The 15,771-nt window shown below is 52.8% G+C and overlaps 3 protein-coding genes across 6 annotated transcripts in view; 1 reads left to right on the top strand and 2 right to left on the bottom strand.

The window, feature by feature from the left end:
• Positions 1–5,425, top strand: part of LOC129074142 (myosin-6) — a 51,182-nt gene extending 45,757 nt beyond the window's left edge. For both annotated transcript variants that reach the window (XM_054577837.1, XM_054577836.1), the window contains exons 33-39: positions 450–758; positions 1,010–1,213; positions 2,177–2,302; positions 2,410–2,685; positions 4,058–4,153; positions 4,840–4,974; positions 5,349–5,425. In XM_054577837.1, coding sequence (XP_054433812.1) covers positions 450–758; positions 1,010–1,213; positions 2,177–2,302; positions 2,410–2,685; positions 4,058–4,153; positions 4,840–4,974; positions 5,349–5,372 — 1,170 coding nt within the window. In that variant the 3' untranslated portion in view covers positions 5,373–5,425. The remainder of the gene's footprint in view (positions 1–449; positions 759–1,009; positions 1,214–2,176; positions 2,303–2,409; positions 2,686–4,057; positions 4,154–4,839; positions 4,975–5,348) is intronic.
• Positions 5,426–7,665: 2,240 nt separating this feature from the next.
• On the bottom strand, positions 7,666–10,369 carry CMTM5 (CKLF like MARVEL transmembrane domain containing 5). Of its 3 annotated transcripts, XM_054577743.1 has the most exons (5): positions 10,050–10,369; positions 8,943–9,095; positions 8,265–8,357; positions 7,989–8,073; positions 7,666–7,890 (listed from the first exon to the last, which is right to left on the bottom strand). In XM_054577743.1, exons 1-5 carry the CDS (start codon positions 10,173–10,175, stop codon positions 7,877–7,879), a joined length of 471 nt encoding a protein of 156 aa, XP_054433718.1. In that variant the 5' UTR covers positions 10,176–10,369; the 3' UTR covers positions 7,666–7,876. The 3 variants fall into 3 exon arrangements, with proteins under 3 accessions (XP_054433718.1, XP_054433719.1, XP_054433720.1); XM_054577744.1 differs by lacking the exon at positions 8,265–8,357; XM_054577745.1 differs by lacking the exons at positions 8,265–8,357; positions 8,943–9,095.
• Positions 10,370–11,541: 1,172 nt separating this feature from the next.
• On the bottom strand, positions 11,542–14,187 carry IL25 (interleukin 25). The gene is made up of 3 exons (XM_054577783.1): positions 14,179–14,187; positions 13,739–13,983; positions 11,542–11,797 (listed from the first exon to the last, which is right to left on the bottom strand). The coding sequence occupies exons 1-3, from the start codon at positions 14,185–14,187 to the stop codon at positions 11,542–11,544; spliced, it is 510 nt and encodes a 169-aa protein (XP_054433758.1).
• Between the last annotated feature and the right edge of the window lie 1,584 nt (positions 14,188–15,771).

The following is a 15,771-nucleotide window of genomic DNA, read 5'->3' as shown; positions in this document are numbered from 1 at the left end:
ACTTAAGCACTTGTTATATATTAGCTATTGTTCCTGTTCATTTTTAAGAACCTAGGATTAACCCTGAGTTTTTGGGCTTCTAATTTTTTTCACTAAAGGATGAGGAGCCTGGGAAGCAAAGGTAAAGTTTTCCTTTTGTGGTTATAAAACTCCCTCTTTTTTCTATGATGTATTAGGTGAGTCACGACCATACAGTGCTGATGCTGGGCGGTCTTGGCAATTGTGAGGTCTAAACCCTTTCCTTAGCAGAGGAAGCCCAGGACATCCTGCATCTCCTCCCCGCAGAGCACGCAGGTGTCTAATAGGCAGTTTCCACCTCCACATCTTTTCTCAGTTCTCCTTTCCAGACCATAGTCCTGGCTGCCACCTGCATCCTATCAGCCTTCCTCTCCACCCCACCACATGCCCTGACTCCCTGCCTCAACCCTCTCTCCCCACCACCCTCCCAGGCTTCCCTGGAGCACGAGGAGGGCAAGATCCTTCGGGCCCAGCTGGAGTTCAACCAGATCAAAGCAGAGATGGAGCGGAAGCTGGCTGAGAAGGATGAGGAGATGGAGCAGGCCAAGCGCAACCACTTGCGGATGGTGGACTCGCTGCAGACCTCCCTGGACGCGGAGACGCGCAGCCGCAATGAGGCCCTGCGTGTGAAGAAGAAGATGGAGGGCGACCTCAATGAGATGGAGATCCAGCTCAGCCATGCCAACCGCATGGCCGCTGAGGCCCAGAAGCAGCTCAAGAACCTCCAGGGCCTGCTGAAGGTACCCGGTGACTCCTGGAAGCAGGGAGTCAGCTTCCCAGAGAGGAGATGGCCTCCACGTGGCCAAGTTGGGTGGTGGTGTCCCATCACAGGCCCGGGTCCCTCCTGCCCCAAGGCCATTGCAGAGACAACACACAGGCTCCTCCTGAGCCACCACAATGGGTTCTCCATCGACATCCAGTTCGGAGCAACAGCCTTCTGATGGGCCCAGCGGCCAGCTGCCTCTCTCATGCCCATCCTCCTGATCCACAGGACACCCAGATCCAGCTGGACGACGCAGTCCGGGCCAACGATGACCTGAAGGAGAACATCGCCATTGTGGAGCGGCGCAACAACCTGCTGCAGGCTGAGCTGGAGGAGCTGCGGTCCGTGGTGGAGCAGACGGAGAGGTCTCGGAAGCTGGCTGAGCAGGAGCTGATCGAGACCAGCGAGCGGGTGCAGCTGCTGCACTCCCAGGTGAGGAGCTCAGGGAAAAGCTGCTGAGGGGCAGAGCCTGGGACTTAGATGTTCTGAACCAGAGGTTCTGAGTGAGTATGTCCAACCAAGATCGCAAATTATCTCTCGAGCCAACTCTCATTTGTTAGTCATGGCTAAGAAACTACTACCTGAGAAGGGGGTGTAGACTTAAAAGCTGAGAGAGTCACGATTTTTTAAGTTGTGTTTTACTGTTTGTGCTGTTACAGTTGTCCCCAGTTTTTCTCACTTTGCCCACCTCCACCCAGCACCCCACCCTCAAAAGTGCCCCGATTGATTGGCGATGGCTGCCAAAGCCACAAGTCTGGGTGTAGTGGAATACATGCTGTTATTCGATATCAATGATCTAGAAGGCACTTCCATCTTGCTCTGTAAAAGATGGGACTTTGGAAGTTTAAAGGAGCACAACTGCACCTACTTGCAAACCAAATTCTCCACAGAACATTGTTCTTCCGCAGCCCCGCACACACTGCTGCACTCTGCAGTGCCCTTCTGGGCCCATCTAACTGCAGTGCCCTGTAGAGTTTGTTCCACAGTCTAGGATGTATGGGAATAACATCATGCCCTGACCTGGTCCTCTCTTCCTTACCCTACTACATTCTCTCTGTAACTGTAATGATTTCCAGGACATTGTCCCGGTAAAAAGTTATTACCATTCTCCTTGAAATATTTTCATGCTCTTGTATAGACATGTTACTAGAGAGCTCAAGATCAGAACTATAAGCGCTTTGTTGCTTGAAGTCTTTCTTCAGAGCTGATACTTTTAGATATAACATTTAGGACATATCTATTTTCATAAGAAAAGGGAAAGCAGGTGAAAAACAAGGAATATATACTACAGCAAGACATGTTTTTAACAAATGACCAGTTTTGATTCTTTCTAGATAAAGGTGCAGAATTAGGCGACAAAGTATACATTCCACAGTTTTCTCTGCCCATATCTAGAACACCAGCCTCATCAATCAGAAGAAAAAGATGGAGTCAGATCTGACCCAACTCCAGTCAGAAGTGGAGGAGGCCGTGCAGGAGTGCAGGAACGCTGAGGAGAAGGCCAAGAAGGCCATCACAGACGTAAGTACCCCCACCGCGCTCGCCTGCTCCCGACCAGGGTCTCCTTGCTGCGCGGTGGGTGTGAGAGGACTCAGCCAGACCACATCTCACTTCTCTCCTATCCACAGGCCGCCATGATGGCGGAGGAGCTGAAGAAGGAGCAGGACACCAGCGCCCACCTGGAGCGCATGAAGAAGAACATGGAGCAGACCATTAAGGACCTGCAGCACCGGCTGGATGAGGCCGAGCAGATCGCCCTCAAGGGCGGCAAGAAGCAGCTGCAAAAGCTGGAGGCCCGGGTGCGGGAGCTGGAGAACGAGCTGGAGGGGGAGCAGAAGCGCAACGCGGAGTCGATCAAGGGCATGAGGAAGAGTGAGCGCCGCATCAAGGAGCTCACCTACCAGGTGCGGCTGGTGGCTGCTCTGGAGTGGGGCCATCAGGAGTGGTAGTGCTGCCCTAGCCCCACCTTCTGGCCCCCACAGACCCTATGCCAAATCCCCATCCAGGAAATGCCACCAGGCCCTCCTGGCACCTGCTCCTTGAGAAGCTGTCTTTAGATTCACTTTCTTTCACATACTCCAGAGTCAGTTTGGCTTAGGTCCATGAATTTTTCCTGTGAATGGAAGAGAATCTACTTCTACTTTCTGAAAGCTCTTTTAACCAGAATCTCCCCAGGCTTTTTAATAACCTGAAGGTCTATCATGAAGGCTTCAGAATATTCCAAGGAAATTTTCCACCTTCTAGTGGCCTGCTTGGGAGGGACATTGCGTAGCACTTTAGGGATAAAAGTCAGGGATGGGAAAAGACAGATCTTCCATGGATCTTCTGGGACAATGGATAGAAGGCCTTAGAGGAAGAAGATCCCAAAATATTCTAAGACCTTAATATGCATAGCTCATAACTTTTGCCCTTGACCAATGTGCCTGGTAATGAAAGACAGAACAGAGAAAGGGGTATTGGTCTACTTGACACTGGATATGAGGCACAGGAAAGAGAAAACAGATGTAGAACTGCAAATGTACTGTGGACATAATGTCAGCCTAGGTACTATCAGCCTAGCACATACAATGATGTAAATATTGGAAAGATCAAGTGACATTGGAGTCAGTGATCGTGGTGCCAAAATCTGGCCCCAGTACAGTATATTAGAATATTGAGTTATGATAGACTGGAATGATCTGGACTATAATGTCCTCTTCTTTCTCCATTCCCATTTCCTGGCTGGTCACTCTGATGGAACTTCTAAGTTTGAGCTGGAACAGCCCAATGTCTCCATATTATTAGATGATAGAATTCCATTTGGTTCTGAGCCCCTCCCCCAACTTCCAGCTTTAAGGGGGCGGCTCTTGTTGCTTTTAAAAAAAAGAATGTATCGATTGATTGATTTTTAGATAGAAAGAGAGGAAGAGGGAGACAGAGAGAGAAGCATTGATTTTTTTTATTCCACTTATTTATGCATTCATTGGTTGACTCATTTGTGCCCTGCTTGGGAACTGAACCCACAGCCTTGGTATATCAGGACGACGTTCTAACCAACGGAGCTACTCAGCCAGGGCCAGCTCTCATTGCATTTTAGATCTCTGACTGAGAACTTTGCCTGGGCCCCTTGACCTACAAGTAATGTCAGAGATAGCTCTTTCTGTCACCTTTTCACTCTGGCCCATTCGAGGGAGGGGCAACTAAGGCAAGGGGAGAAGAGTGGGATGGCAAAGCAGGGGAAGACCATTGCACTTGCTCCTCTTCAAAAACTGACTTCTCCTGCCCATCCACCCCCAGACAGAGGAAGACAAGAAGAACCTGCTCCGGCTACAGGACCTGGTGGACAAGCTGCAGCTGAAGGTCAAGGCCTACAAGCGCCAGGCTGAGGAGGCGGTGAGTTCATGATTTGTTCCACTCTAATGAACACAGTTCCTGTGTGTTTGAACCAATGAATGTCCATCCCAGCATGGGGCCTGGGCAATGGGTTTGCTATTCACTTTAACTCTCAAACATTTGTTACACGTGTCTAGTGTGCTCAGAGTTGTGTCAGGCACTCTGAGTTAACAATAAGTAGTGCTTATTTGACCCAGGACATGCCCACAAGCTTCTTATAACTCATATACCAATAAGCCCAAGAGTAGGCAGTGCAGCTGCTAATGCGGATCAGGGGGCCAGACGATGCTGAAGGCTGGAAGGTGGCAGTGAAATTGAGCCTGGAAGGGAAACTGACCAGACATCCTGCCGTGAAGAAAACATCTGGGTGGGCAGAAAAGTGTGGATGTGAGGTGTTGCTGAGCACGCCTGCGCAGGAAACCCCAGGGCCGGGAGCATGTATCAGGTTCACAGCTGGACAGGTGCAGTGAAGCTGGTTTTGAGTAGCGCTGGACAAGGCAGCATGGGGTTCATCTTGGGCAGTGGCTGGCCGTGAAGGATTCTGAGTGCTGGACAAGTTTGATGAGGGTACCAAGCCAGGGGCAGGCAAGGCTGTTGCAGGAACATGGGTGAAAGGTGAAAGCACCGAGCCCCATTCCCTCACCCCCTCTCATCACCTCATCCTCCCACCCCCTGAATACCCATAGGAGGAGCAGGCCAACACCAACCTGTCCAAGTTCCGCAAGGTACAGCACGAGCTGGATGAGGCGGAGGAGCGGGCAGACATTGCCGAATCCCAGGTCAACAAGTTGCGGGCCAAGAGCCGTGACATCGGCGCGAAGGTGGGTCCCTTCCCCAGGCCTGGCTAGTTTCCCCGACACCAGCTTCCCTCCAACATCAGTACCCCTCTGAGTGGGCACTTCTTACCCTATATTTGGATAACCCCAAGAGTCCCAAAGCACCCATTCCTGAGAATCCCCCTCCTGCTCAGAGCTCCCCTACAGACTGGAACCCTTACAGAGCCCCAGTCCCTCAGGGTTCCATTTAAAGGATGCTAAGCCACAAGAACTCCTTCAATGGAACCCCAAGATTCCTGAGGCCTGAACCTCTCCCTCTAAGACATCTCCCTTAGGCCCCTTTAAGCCCTAGAGATTTCTCTCCACATTCTTCCTCCCTCTTGCCAGCTGCCCCCTCACACACTTTATTCCTTTCTCAGCAAAAATTGCATGATGAAGAGTGACGCTGCCTTCAGGACCTCGCTCTTGCTATCGTATAATAAATCTGAACGCCAGACTCCGCCTGTGCCGCTGTCATTTCTGTGCTGAGCTCAGAGGGCAGCCCTGTCCTATGTCTGAGCTGCGGTAGCCAAGGTTTTCCAATCTATCCAGGAGGAAACTGGGGCCCCGAGAAGTAAGGTGTCTTTCCTGAGGCAACAGAACCATGAGTCTCAGTTCTGCTCAGTTCTAGTTGATAAGAGAAAAGAGGGAGAAAAGTGGAGAAAAAAGCACAGAAGCGTGAACCAATTCTAGACACCAGGAGACAGAATTTTAGTGCCAAAACTGAAACCACCCTCCACCTACCCCTCCTCTGAGGCCACAGGGGTTAAAAGTATCCTGGGACACCCGTTTCCTCCAACATGAATTTCCCACTGATGCCAGGAGAGGTGCAGACCTGGCTGGGGATGCAGGTTCAGATAGAGGGGTGGGGCAGATCCCACTGTGCTCAGCAGCCCCTTAGAAGTAACCCACAAGGAGTCCTTCCCCCCATCAGCCCCAGGGACAGTCAGCTGGGGCCAAGGACTGCTCCCAACCTCTGTGGCTCAGCTCCTCACCATGAGGGCAGACCGAGGCTCCGGGGCCAGCAGACACTGAGTCCAAACCAATATGCAGTGTGGACCAAACCTGGGTACTGCTTGTCTCATTTTGACCTGTCCTACAGACACAGATGAGCATGGATGCACAAGTGGGTACATACTGAGGATGGCACTTATGCCCTCTCTGGGATCCCACTAGGGACCCTTTGGTCTAGGTCACACTGCTGCTCAGGGAACAAGCCTGGTCCTGACCCCCTTTCGCTCCACGCAAATCCCTGCCCCTGCTGGGCTTTGCAGCCAGGCTCTTCTGACCTCCTCATCCCCTCACCTGACACCCCATCTCCTGGATGCCCCTGGCTAAGCCCCCTCTAGCCCTCCTCTGAGGCCAAGGCCTTGACCCTGTCCTTCTAAGGTGAGCTACCAGTCTTCAGAATGGGCTGTGTAGAAAGCCCTGAGAACTGCGAGCAGAGACCAGAACACAAAAGCGTTGGTTCCAGCTCTGGTGAGGAATCAGGACATGAGGCGAGGAGAACAAAGAGCGGGAGGCCAGAGAAATCAGACCAAGAGACCTGTGGTTATCATCAAGGGGGCAGAGCACCTCGACTAGAGTCCCAGGGTTCAGGCAGGGCTTGGGGGCTGGGGCCTGCGCCTGGAAGGAGCACCCCAGAAGGAAGTCATTTCAGGACAGCAGCAAACAAGCATTAGAGAGAGGACACAGCAAGTCAGCTCGGATGAGCTGCTGAGCTAGGTCACACTGGGTTCTGGAGGGCTGGGCAGGGACAGCCTGGCTGCACTGGACTGTCATGGGCCCTCAGGGCTGATTTCAGGCTTTGGCAGTGCCTGCTCCAAGCTCCCCCTGAGCAGATCTCCCCAGGGCATCCATCGGGGAGAACCATAACTGTTTCTCATTAGCCTGCCTCTTCCCCAGTCTGCCACCTCTGAACCCCCGGGCCCAGCACAGAGTCTGCACACTGGAGATGGTCAGGAAATGTTTGCTCGGTGCTGGCAAGCTGGGAAGAGGGGCATGCTGGTGGAGGGAGCTGGAGATGAGGTTGCGCCATGTTTTTTCTGAGCTAATATTAGGGGGTTCTGTACAGTATCTAAGATACTGGTTGAGGTGTTAGGAGTACTGGGTTCTAGTCTCAGCCCTGTCACAAATAAGGATGTCACTTCCCCTAATGAGCCTGTCTTCTTTTATGTGGAATGATGGCTGATATTTAAGGGCTCTTCTAGTGCTTGCTTTTTGGGAACCTCTGCCCTCTTCTGATGCCACAGGGGACCTCTGCCCTGTGGCCTGCAGGCCTAGTCTTCCCCATACCACAAGGAGGAGCTTTACACACACCACAGGCAAGCACCTAGCCTCAAACCCACTAACAAATCTGTGTGCACAGGAGTGGCAGGTGGACATTCACACTGGGAAAGCTGTCCCTCCTCAGACACAGAGCTCCAGGTGCCCAACTACCACCAGGCACGCAGCAAAGCAGCCTTGCACACAGAGGGCCATGGCATGAAAGTTCTGTGTTGAGAATGTCTGCCTTCATTCTAACCCCCTACTTCCTCATTACTGAGACCTGGCCCCAGAGAAGGACCATGACCTGCTTCAGGCAACATTTCCATGAATACTCCTTGGATTCCTGATATCCTTAATTCCTAGGGAAGAAAAAGAATGACCAGTAAGATTTAAATCTTTTAATTTGGGAATGACCAGCTTTCTCCTGCCCACGCCTCCCTCCATAATACCCTTCTTCAGTCCAGCTTCATCGGGAGCCCTATCTTAGAGCACCAGGCCCACAAACAAGTCCCCGTGACTTCTCAGGCCAGTCTTCATCTCTGTAGCTCTGAGGTGGGGAACAGTGAGCTAGAGAGCTAGTAAATCCAGGAGAGGTGTGTCTGGGCTCCACTGTCCCCTTGGTCCGGCTGTAGCCCTGGAGTCACTGCTGGTCCCCTGTGAAGATGGAGCCAGGCAGGGAAGGGCACATCAGGCTGGGGCACCTGGGGCAGGGGGTAGAGGGGCACCTCCTCTTCCAGAGCACAAGCACTCACCCTGGGTGGCCCTGGGCACAATGTCAGTCCGGTAAATCTTGAAGGCGTCGTAGGCAAAGACAGAAACCAGGATGATGCCAAAAACCTGTGGAGCAGGAGTGTGGTGGATGGCACCACAAAGGCCATCTAGAATTAGGGAGAGGGATGTGGGTAGCTTAAGGCAAAGTATGGGCCACAGTCCCAAGCACTGGCTTGGGCCTGGGTGGAGGAGGTACAGGAAGTGGGTAGCACCAGAGGACCTTAGGAAATTGAAGAGCTTTGGGGGGCTGGACTCACAAAAGCAGCAATGGCAGCTCCATCTCGGGAGGTCACAGCTGCAAAGGAGACCACTAGGAAGATGATGATGGCGCTGACACAGCGGAGGAAATCCTGGGTGGGCCAAGATTCCAGATCAAAGGGAAGTCAGAAGGCATGGGTATCCTCCTGAACTTTTCCAGACTAGTCAGCACTTAGCCCTCGGGCACTGAATTCCTGCATAAAAATATCCCTGGGCACTACATAAAGCACTGAAGAGAGAAAAAGAGGGAGGGAGCTCACACACCATCCAAGAAAGGGATGCAGGTGAGTGCACAATGACCAGGACAGAAATCCAGGGGGCTGGGTGCGGCTGACCCAGGCTCAGCGGCTGGGGCCAAGGGGCACGCCTAGGGGATGCCAACCAAGGAGGGAGGGCTGGGCAGGGCTGGGGCTGGAGCTGGGCCGTTAATGAGTGGGAGAGCCTATCTAAAGGATGTGTTCCCTCATTGTCGGTGGCCCAGCAGCTATGAATCAGCGTAGGTAAAAGCAGTTTTTGAGTACAGGGCACAGCTTGGGAAGAAAAAGACTTTGAGTACAAAGCCTAGCTGGGGTTGAGGGACCCAAGTAAAAGAGAGAGACTGGGAGAGGAAGGGAAAACTCCAAATTCAAAGGAGAAGAAAGGGACCAGAATGGGGTGGGGTAGGTGGGGTCCCTCACCAGACAGGGCCAGTTCAGCCGATCAAATCGCTGGTAGTACTGGGTGGCATAGAGGAAGAGGAAGGCGAGGGTGATAAAGAACTCGAGCAGCGCCGCGGCCATGTAGGCGGAGATGGAGGCCGTGAAGCAGATGAAGATGATGAAGGTCAGGGCCTGCAAGACCAAGTGTGTGGACTTGCCAGGAAGGAGACACAGGCCTGGCCTGGCCTTGGCCTCCCTCTCCTCAGGAGTTCCCCCAGGCTGGCCCCCACCACCTGTCCTTGGAGGTCTCACCATCCCTGCTGGCTTTTGCTGAGGGGCAGCCTCTTGCCTCCCACCTCTGCCAGTCCAGGGGGATTCGAATCTTTTAATGTGGGGATGACCAGCTGCCTCCTCCCCCAGCATCCCAGTGGCTCTGGCCCTTTGGTGTCCTGCTGGGGCACAGAACACGGTGTGAGCACAGCCCCTGGAGTCCTGCCTGCACCAGCCCTGGGCCCCAGGAGGCAGCCCACGTCCCATAATCCTTTCCCGAATCCTGGATGCCTCAAACTCCTCTAACAAGATCCAGAGCCCATGGCTCCAAGGCAAGAAATGAGGTTTAGGAGACACATGCTCCATGGTGGATCTGAGGGGGAAGGGGTTCCGTTCAGCTCTGGCCCTGTAGGATAGCAAGTGTGGAGAAGACTTGCCTTTACACTAAGGTCTCGCTAAGTGACTAGCGGAAGATCCTTTCCTGGGAACAGATCTTCACATGGAGCATAAACAGAAACAATGGGGCTGCAGGGAGTCTGCCCTTTTTGCTAGTTGGACTTCTTAGACATGCCAAGAAGTGGCCACCTTAGAGCTCAGGAAAAACAAGCTGCTGGTACCCTCATCCCATCCCTGTGTCTTGCACCCCCTCAATGTCCCAGAAAGCTGCCCTGTCTAACTTCAACCCCAGCTGCCCCAAATGAGACCTGCTGCAACTGCCTCCAGATGCAGAGGCAACAGGAAGGCAGGGAGGAGGTGAAGGAGGGGCAGCTGGGGGTAGGAGTGGCGCCCAGAAAGCCTGGGAAGGGGGTGGTAGGCGGGGCAGGGGGGCCAGGGCTAAGAGATGCGGAGGCGTCAGGTTGGGGTGGCTGTTGTTACCAGCTCAGTTTCCAGCAGGATGCCTTTCAGGGAGGAGAGGAAGGTCTTGTCCACAGCAAAGCCCTGGAGCCCTGCAGGTGCCCCCTCTTCAGGAGGCCGGTCCCGGCGATCCAGAGCACTGAGCATCTCCAAGAGGCCAACTGGGCACAGCCCCTCACTGCCAGCAGCCCAGGAAGGGAAACAGGAAGACGGAAACCTGGCAGGACAGGGAAGCAGACAGAAGAAGAAAGGCCCTTAGAGAAACCTGAAAGCAGAGCGTGCAGCCCTGCTGTGGGGGTCCTAGGAGAAGAGGCAGCCACGGGGAGGCCTGCCCAGAGGGCCTTCACCCAGCTGCCCCGCTGGTGTCTGCACCAACCCCCAGGAGGCGCATGGGGAGGGGAGGGACTGGGGAGGAGTGGCCAGCCCTCCCCTTACTTGGAGAATGGGCGGGGGGTGGGGGGGGCGCAATGTCTGTGGTGACCGGGAGGAGCTGGGAGTGGAGCCAAGAAACAGGGCTGGACTAGGAACCCCCAAGGACCTAATCCTGAAAAAGTTTGCACCCCCTCCCCTAACCTTAACCCTCTTCCGTGGCCCATCTTTTCTTGCTTTTCCTTTTAGGGAGGGTGGGAGCTGGAGTGCACCCAGCAGCACCCCCAAGACCCAGCTGTAGCAGCCAAGATGAAGGACAAAGGCAGATTGTTGGGGGGACAAGGGGGTGCTCTGTTCCTGCCGCAGTGCCTCAATGGGCCTCTGTCTCTCCAGTATGCCAGGAGGGTGGCCTGACCCCCCACCCTGGTGTTTGGGGACGGACCAGGGAGCCAGAGAAGGGGAGGGTTGGGAGGCCACAGCGGAAACTCTGGTGAGAGTGGTAGGTGAGGGCTGACCATGGGGAGGAGAAGGGACTGGGCTGGGGACCACAAGATGTTCAGGCACCAGGATGCCAAAGACAAATCAAGCCACTTTTAAATACAGATTATTTATTTGAATAAGTCTCTCCATGCTCAATAACAGCCTCTTCCTCAGAGTCACCCGTTCAGAAGACTAGTAACGCGCTCACTGAATGTTTGATGAGTGAATGAATGAATGAACGAAAGAACGAACAAATGAACAAATAAATGAAATAAGGAGCTCTCTGCTGGCAAGGGGGAAAATATCAAGAAAGTGCCTGTGCTTACAATGACAGCAGAGGATGGAAAGAAAAGAAGAGACGGGGTGGTGGCCTTCAGGAATGGGTAGAGGTTCGAAGACTTTTATGAGAGGAAATGCCAGGATACTAGATACCAGCTTCCAGTGGCCTCAGCAGCTGCTGCTCCCTTTGCTTCACCTGCATTTCCCATCTACTCCAAAAAGTGCACAGTGTGCTTTCTTCTAAAGTCCCCATCCTGTCCCATGATCCCGCTGCTCCAAGCGTTACTTTGGAGAGGTGAGCACTTGGGCATCCTGGCTCACCACAGTGGACGGCTGTACACCCAGCTCCAGTGTTCCAACCAGGGGCCAGCCAAGGGCAGCATGACTAGGCCATCACACGAGGCCGCACGCACACGCAAGCCAAGGAGACACGATAGAGCTTGCCTTCCAGGCAGTAGCCATCACTCGTGCTCCTCTCTCCAGGGCATGGCCGGCGATAGAAGACAGTCTGGTTGTGGTAGAGGTGCTCCGAGTTGCCCAGGGGGTCCATTTGGGAGCCCGTCTGTAGGCTGACGCAGTGTGGACACAGGCAGCGGGCGTGGTACAGGTCCTGGGGGAGCCGGTTCAAGTCCCTGTCCAACCTGTGGGGATTGCACTAGTCAGTCAGGCCCTGGAGGGAAGCTAGCCAGACAGACAGGGCCTGAGCCAGAACCAGGGAGGAAAAGCCAGAGGAAGGAAAGGGTATGGTTGGGAGGCTTGGCTTCTTGCCCTAGCTCTGGCACCCACTTGCTGGGTGACTTCGAACAAATCACCCCCTTCTCCCCGAGATTTATTTTCCCCCACCATGAGGGTCAGGACGGAAGCATAGCTTTCCAACGGGTCTTGGAACCCTACAGGAGGCCAGGGCAGCAGGCTCCCGCCTGAGCCTCTACCAGACCAGCTCTGCGATCTGATATACACACTGTGCTCTGGCATGAAGTTTCTCTTTGTAATTGTTATTACACTTGAGGGTGTTTTTAATTATAAAAGTAAAAACTACTCTTACATTAAAAAGTGTAAAATGAAGACCAAGAGTCCAACTCCCTACCAGTCCCACTCCCCAGAGGACGCCACTGTCACCCATCTCCTGCACTCCCTCCCGGCACCATCTGTGCACATGGTATAAGCACATGTTAGCGTGCACGGTGAGACTTATTTATTTATTCTGAAAGGATATAGTGGTCAAAAAAAAAAAAGTGAAAAATAGAAGTTCCCTACGTCTGGGACTCCAGAACCTAGCAGGAAATAGCTACTAGGTTGTAAGACCATTGTCCATGTAGACAAGCCCTCAGAAGCTAAGACTCAGCTAACACAGCACTTTCCAAAGTGGGTTCCTTTATAAGTACCTTGCAAGAAAAGGTTTTTGGTTCTGCGATCAAATGAGTTTAATGGTTTCTTTCCTGCTGAGTTCTTGCAGACTTTAATGTGCTGGGCACATTGTGAGTCTACCAGTGGTCAGGGCTAGAGCAGCTTTACCCACACTTGCTGGACATCACCGCTTTTTCTCTGAAGGGCAGCCTGCGAGGCGAGTACTGCAAAGAACCCACTTTGGAGAAGACCACCTGAGTGGTTATGAGGGGCTCACAACCTCCCAGTGGGGGATCTGGTCCCTAGCCCAGCTAGCCATCTGACCTCCAGCCTTCCCAAAGGGGCTTCCACCCTTCACATTTAGCCCAGGACCCTGCCAGCCTTCTGAAATCACTGCAAGGCGTGGTGCCTGGGAGTCTTCACCTTGGATCTAGTCCCAATCAGAGCCGACCTCCTCCCTACCTACTGAACTTCTCCACTCATCCCCAAAGCCAAGGTTAAGCCTGACTAGACTTAAGAGGGGTAAGAACACAGACACCCTGTGAGGACAAGACAGAAGCAGAAGTATGTTTAGGGTCCCTAAGGCCTAATTTTTAGTAGTTTGTTTCATTGTCTCTATTTCAGTGCTTCCTAATATTTTTCACATCATGGCACGAATAGAGAATTACAACGTTTGTGTGGCACACTGAGTAAGGCTGCCCGTGATCCAAGGTAAGCAAGCTGGTGCTCCAGCCACCCAGCTGTACTCCCCTCCCCCGGGTTGAGGATTTCATTACCTGGTATATTTATAACCCACTCACATCCCTGGACAAAGCATTTGTTATTGGGATGCTTCGTGCCTGTATCATACCGTGATTCCCTGATATTCTAGTTAGAAAAGCATGGCCATTGTAGGGATGAAAGAGGAGGAAGAGGAGGAGAGGAGGAGAGAACCAACATTCTATGTACTAAATATAGATTTTACATATATTATTTCATATGATCTTCACCTTAGCCTATGTGGTATTATCTCATTTTACAGATGAAATATAACCTGAGCTTTGAATCCTTGAGCAATGGGCCCAAGGTTGCCCAGTAAGAGTCCGAGCTAGGACCCAGACCAACACCCAAACCTTCACGGCCTCTCGGAGATAAAAAGGGGCAGGTAGGCTGGAATTGCGAAGACCTCCCTCAGCCCCTCACACGCATCCTGCCTGGCACATATGCAAGGACGTAGGAGGGGACACCAGACTCACTCGTATTTCCAAGGGGAGATGGACCTGCTGTGGAGGGGCCCGTCTTCGCTGGCCCTGCAGAGTTCCGCATGGTGGGCAAGGCTATCAGTCTCTGGGGGAGGCATGAGCACAGTGTTCAACTTCCGCAGCTCCTCAGTGGGGTCCTGTCCTTTGCCGGGGAAGCAGCTGGGCCAGAGGACACAGTCTTTCTGAAGCCGCAAATTGAGGGCGTGGGCCCCCATGGCTATTGCTAAGAAGGCAACCACCTGTAGGAAAAGGCCAGTGAGACAACTGCTCCCAGCTAGTCCGGGTGCCCCTCTCCCAGCTGTTCCCTGAGATCCTGGTTTCTAGCTCCACCTGATCCCCAGCCCCAAACCTCAGAGCCCAACCTCCCTCTACTCCAGCAACACCCCTGCCGCTTTCCTGCTTGGCACTGTCCCCACCGGGCCTCTGGCACTCACCTGGAACATGCTGGATGCCAGATGCTGCTCTCCCAGGGCGGCGCTGTACAGGCTGACAGGCAGGGCCCGTGGAAGCAGGCTGGCTGGGGCAGTTGAGGAGTCCTGCTTTTATTTTCAGCAAACCTGTTTTGCTTATTCAAATTTATTTCCACTACCTTTTGGAGGGAGTAACCTGAGATTAAAATAACAAAACAAAACAAAACCCAAGAAAACCTGACAGTGTTCCAAAGCTGCTTAAAATGCTGTACTCATGGAAGTTGTGATGAACTTCATTGTAAGCCTGGAAACCAATTAGGTAAATTTTGTTCTTTGTGTGGAGTCAAAGCAATAGTATTCTGCTCTTCTGAGACTTTAAAACGAGCATTATGGGAATTTCTCTGATTGGCTTGGGAGTCAAAATTAGGGGACATTATCTGTCCTCTCTCTGAGGGGCCTCATTTTCACGATCTCTGCTGCTCCCACTTATACTCTTGTCTCCACCATTCCCTTTCTTCTCAGAAGTCCTCCTGATCACCCACCTTAGTGAACATTTCCACTCTCTTCCTGTGACCATCAACCCTTCTGTTCTGTGACCCCTTCCTCATCTTCAATGACCTCAACTTCTTTGACCCCATCGCCTATGACTTCTCCTCATTGTCCAGCACCTGCTCCCTACTTACCCTCGCCCTCTCCAATGGCCCCCCCCAAGCCCCTATCCCTGCCCTTTCCCTGATCCCACAGGACTGCCGGAATGGCCCCCTCCCCTCAGTGTGTTGGCTCCATATGCAAGGTCTGATGGAAGAAGCTGTGGGTGAATGTTCCCACTGCACAAATGAGAAGGTAAAGCCAAGAAGAGGAGGGGCCTGGTAACTGCCTCATCTAAAACCCAGCAGGAGATCTGGGTTCCAGGGACCAGCCTGCCCACCTCTGCCCCCACTCACAGGGCCTTGGGGACAAGGTCTTGGTAGGGGTAGCTTTTGCTCTCAGGCCGTGAGATGAGCCCATCTGGCTGGGGCTTGGGGCAGCAGGGTAGGGGTGCGCAACTGTGTTCACAGTGGTTCAGGCTGGGCCTGACCCCAAAGGCACATGTCAGCCAGGGACACCCAGCCTGGGAGGCACTGTGCTGAGAGCAGGCCAGAGCCTACTTCCCTCCAGGCCTTTTCTCTCATCCTTGCCCACTGACCCCCCCCAAACCCCACACCTACTACCGCCCCACCCCTGCACACACCATATATTGACATTGTCTCTAGAATGATGTTTCCTCATTTGCATGTGCTTTCCCTTAGAAAATACTCCTCTCGTAACCAAGGACACAAGAAATAAACAAAGAGAGCCAGGAATAACTAACTGTAACATGAGGAGGAATCCTTTAAATGCTTGAGGGCAGCAATTTTCAACCTTTTTCATCTCACAGCACATATAAACTAATTACTAAAATTCTGCAGCACACCAAAAGCTATATTATATTTTTTGCTCATCTGACCAAAAAAAATAGGTATAATTTCGATTCATTCACACAGGACGGCTATTTTTGTGTTGGCTGTTGTCATTTTTTAATTTGACAATCTAAGCAAAGAGAGGTCAGTGCCCGGCTAAATAGCCGGGTGTTGCATG

Source organism: Pteronotus mesoamericanus, unplaced genomic scaffold (assembly GCF_021234165.1).
Source record: "Pteronotus mesoamericanus isolate MK-2021 breed Mesoamerican mustached bat unplaced genomic scaffold, CSHL_Meso_final contig_46, whole genome shotgun sequence".
Taxonomy (NCBI): Eukaryota; Metazoa; Chordata; class Mammalia; order Chiroptera; family Mormoopidae; genus Pteronotus; species Pteronotus mesoamericanus.
This window is presented reverse-complemented; position numbering and strand designations above follow the sequence as displayed.

Coding starts and splice junctions, on each gene's coding strand:
- IL25 (XM_054577783.1), bottom strand. Junction 11,798..13,738: donor ATCTCCCCTTGGAAATACGA/GTGAGTCTGGTG, acceptor CAATCCCCACAG/GTTGGACAGGGACTTGAACC.
- CMTM5 (XM_054577743.1), bottom strand. CDS start 10,175: ATGCTCAGTGCTCTGGATCGCCGGGACCGGCCTCCTGAAGAGGGGGCA. Junction 9,096..10,049: donor TCCTGCTGGAAACTGAGCTG/GTAACAACAGCC, acceptor TTGGTCTTGCAG/GCCCTGACCTTCATCATCTT. Junction 8,074..8,264: donor GAGCTGCCATTGCTGCTTTT/GTGAGTCCAGCC, acceptor CCTGCTCCACAG/GTTTTTGGCATCATCCTGGT.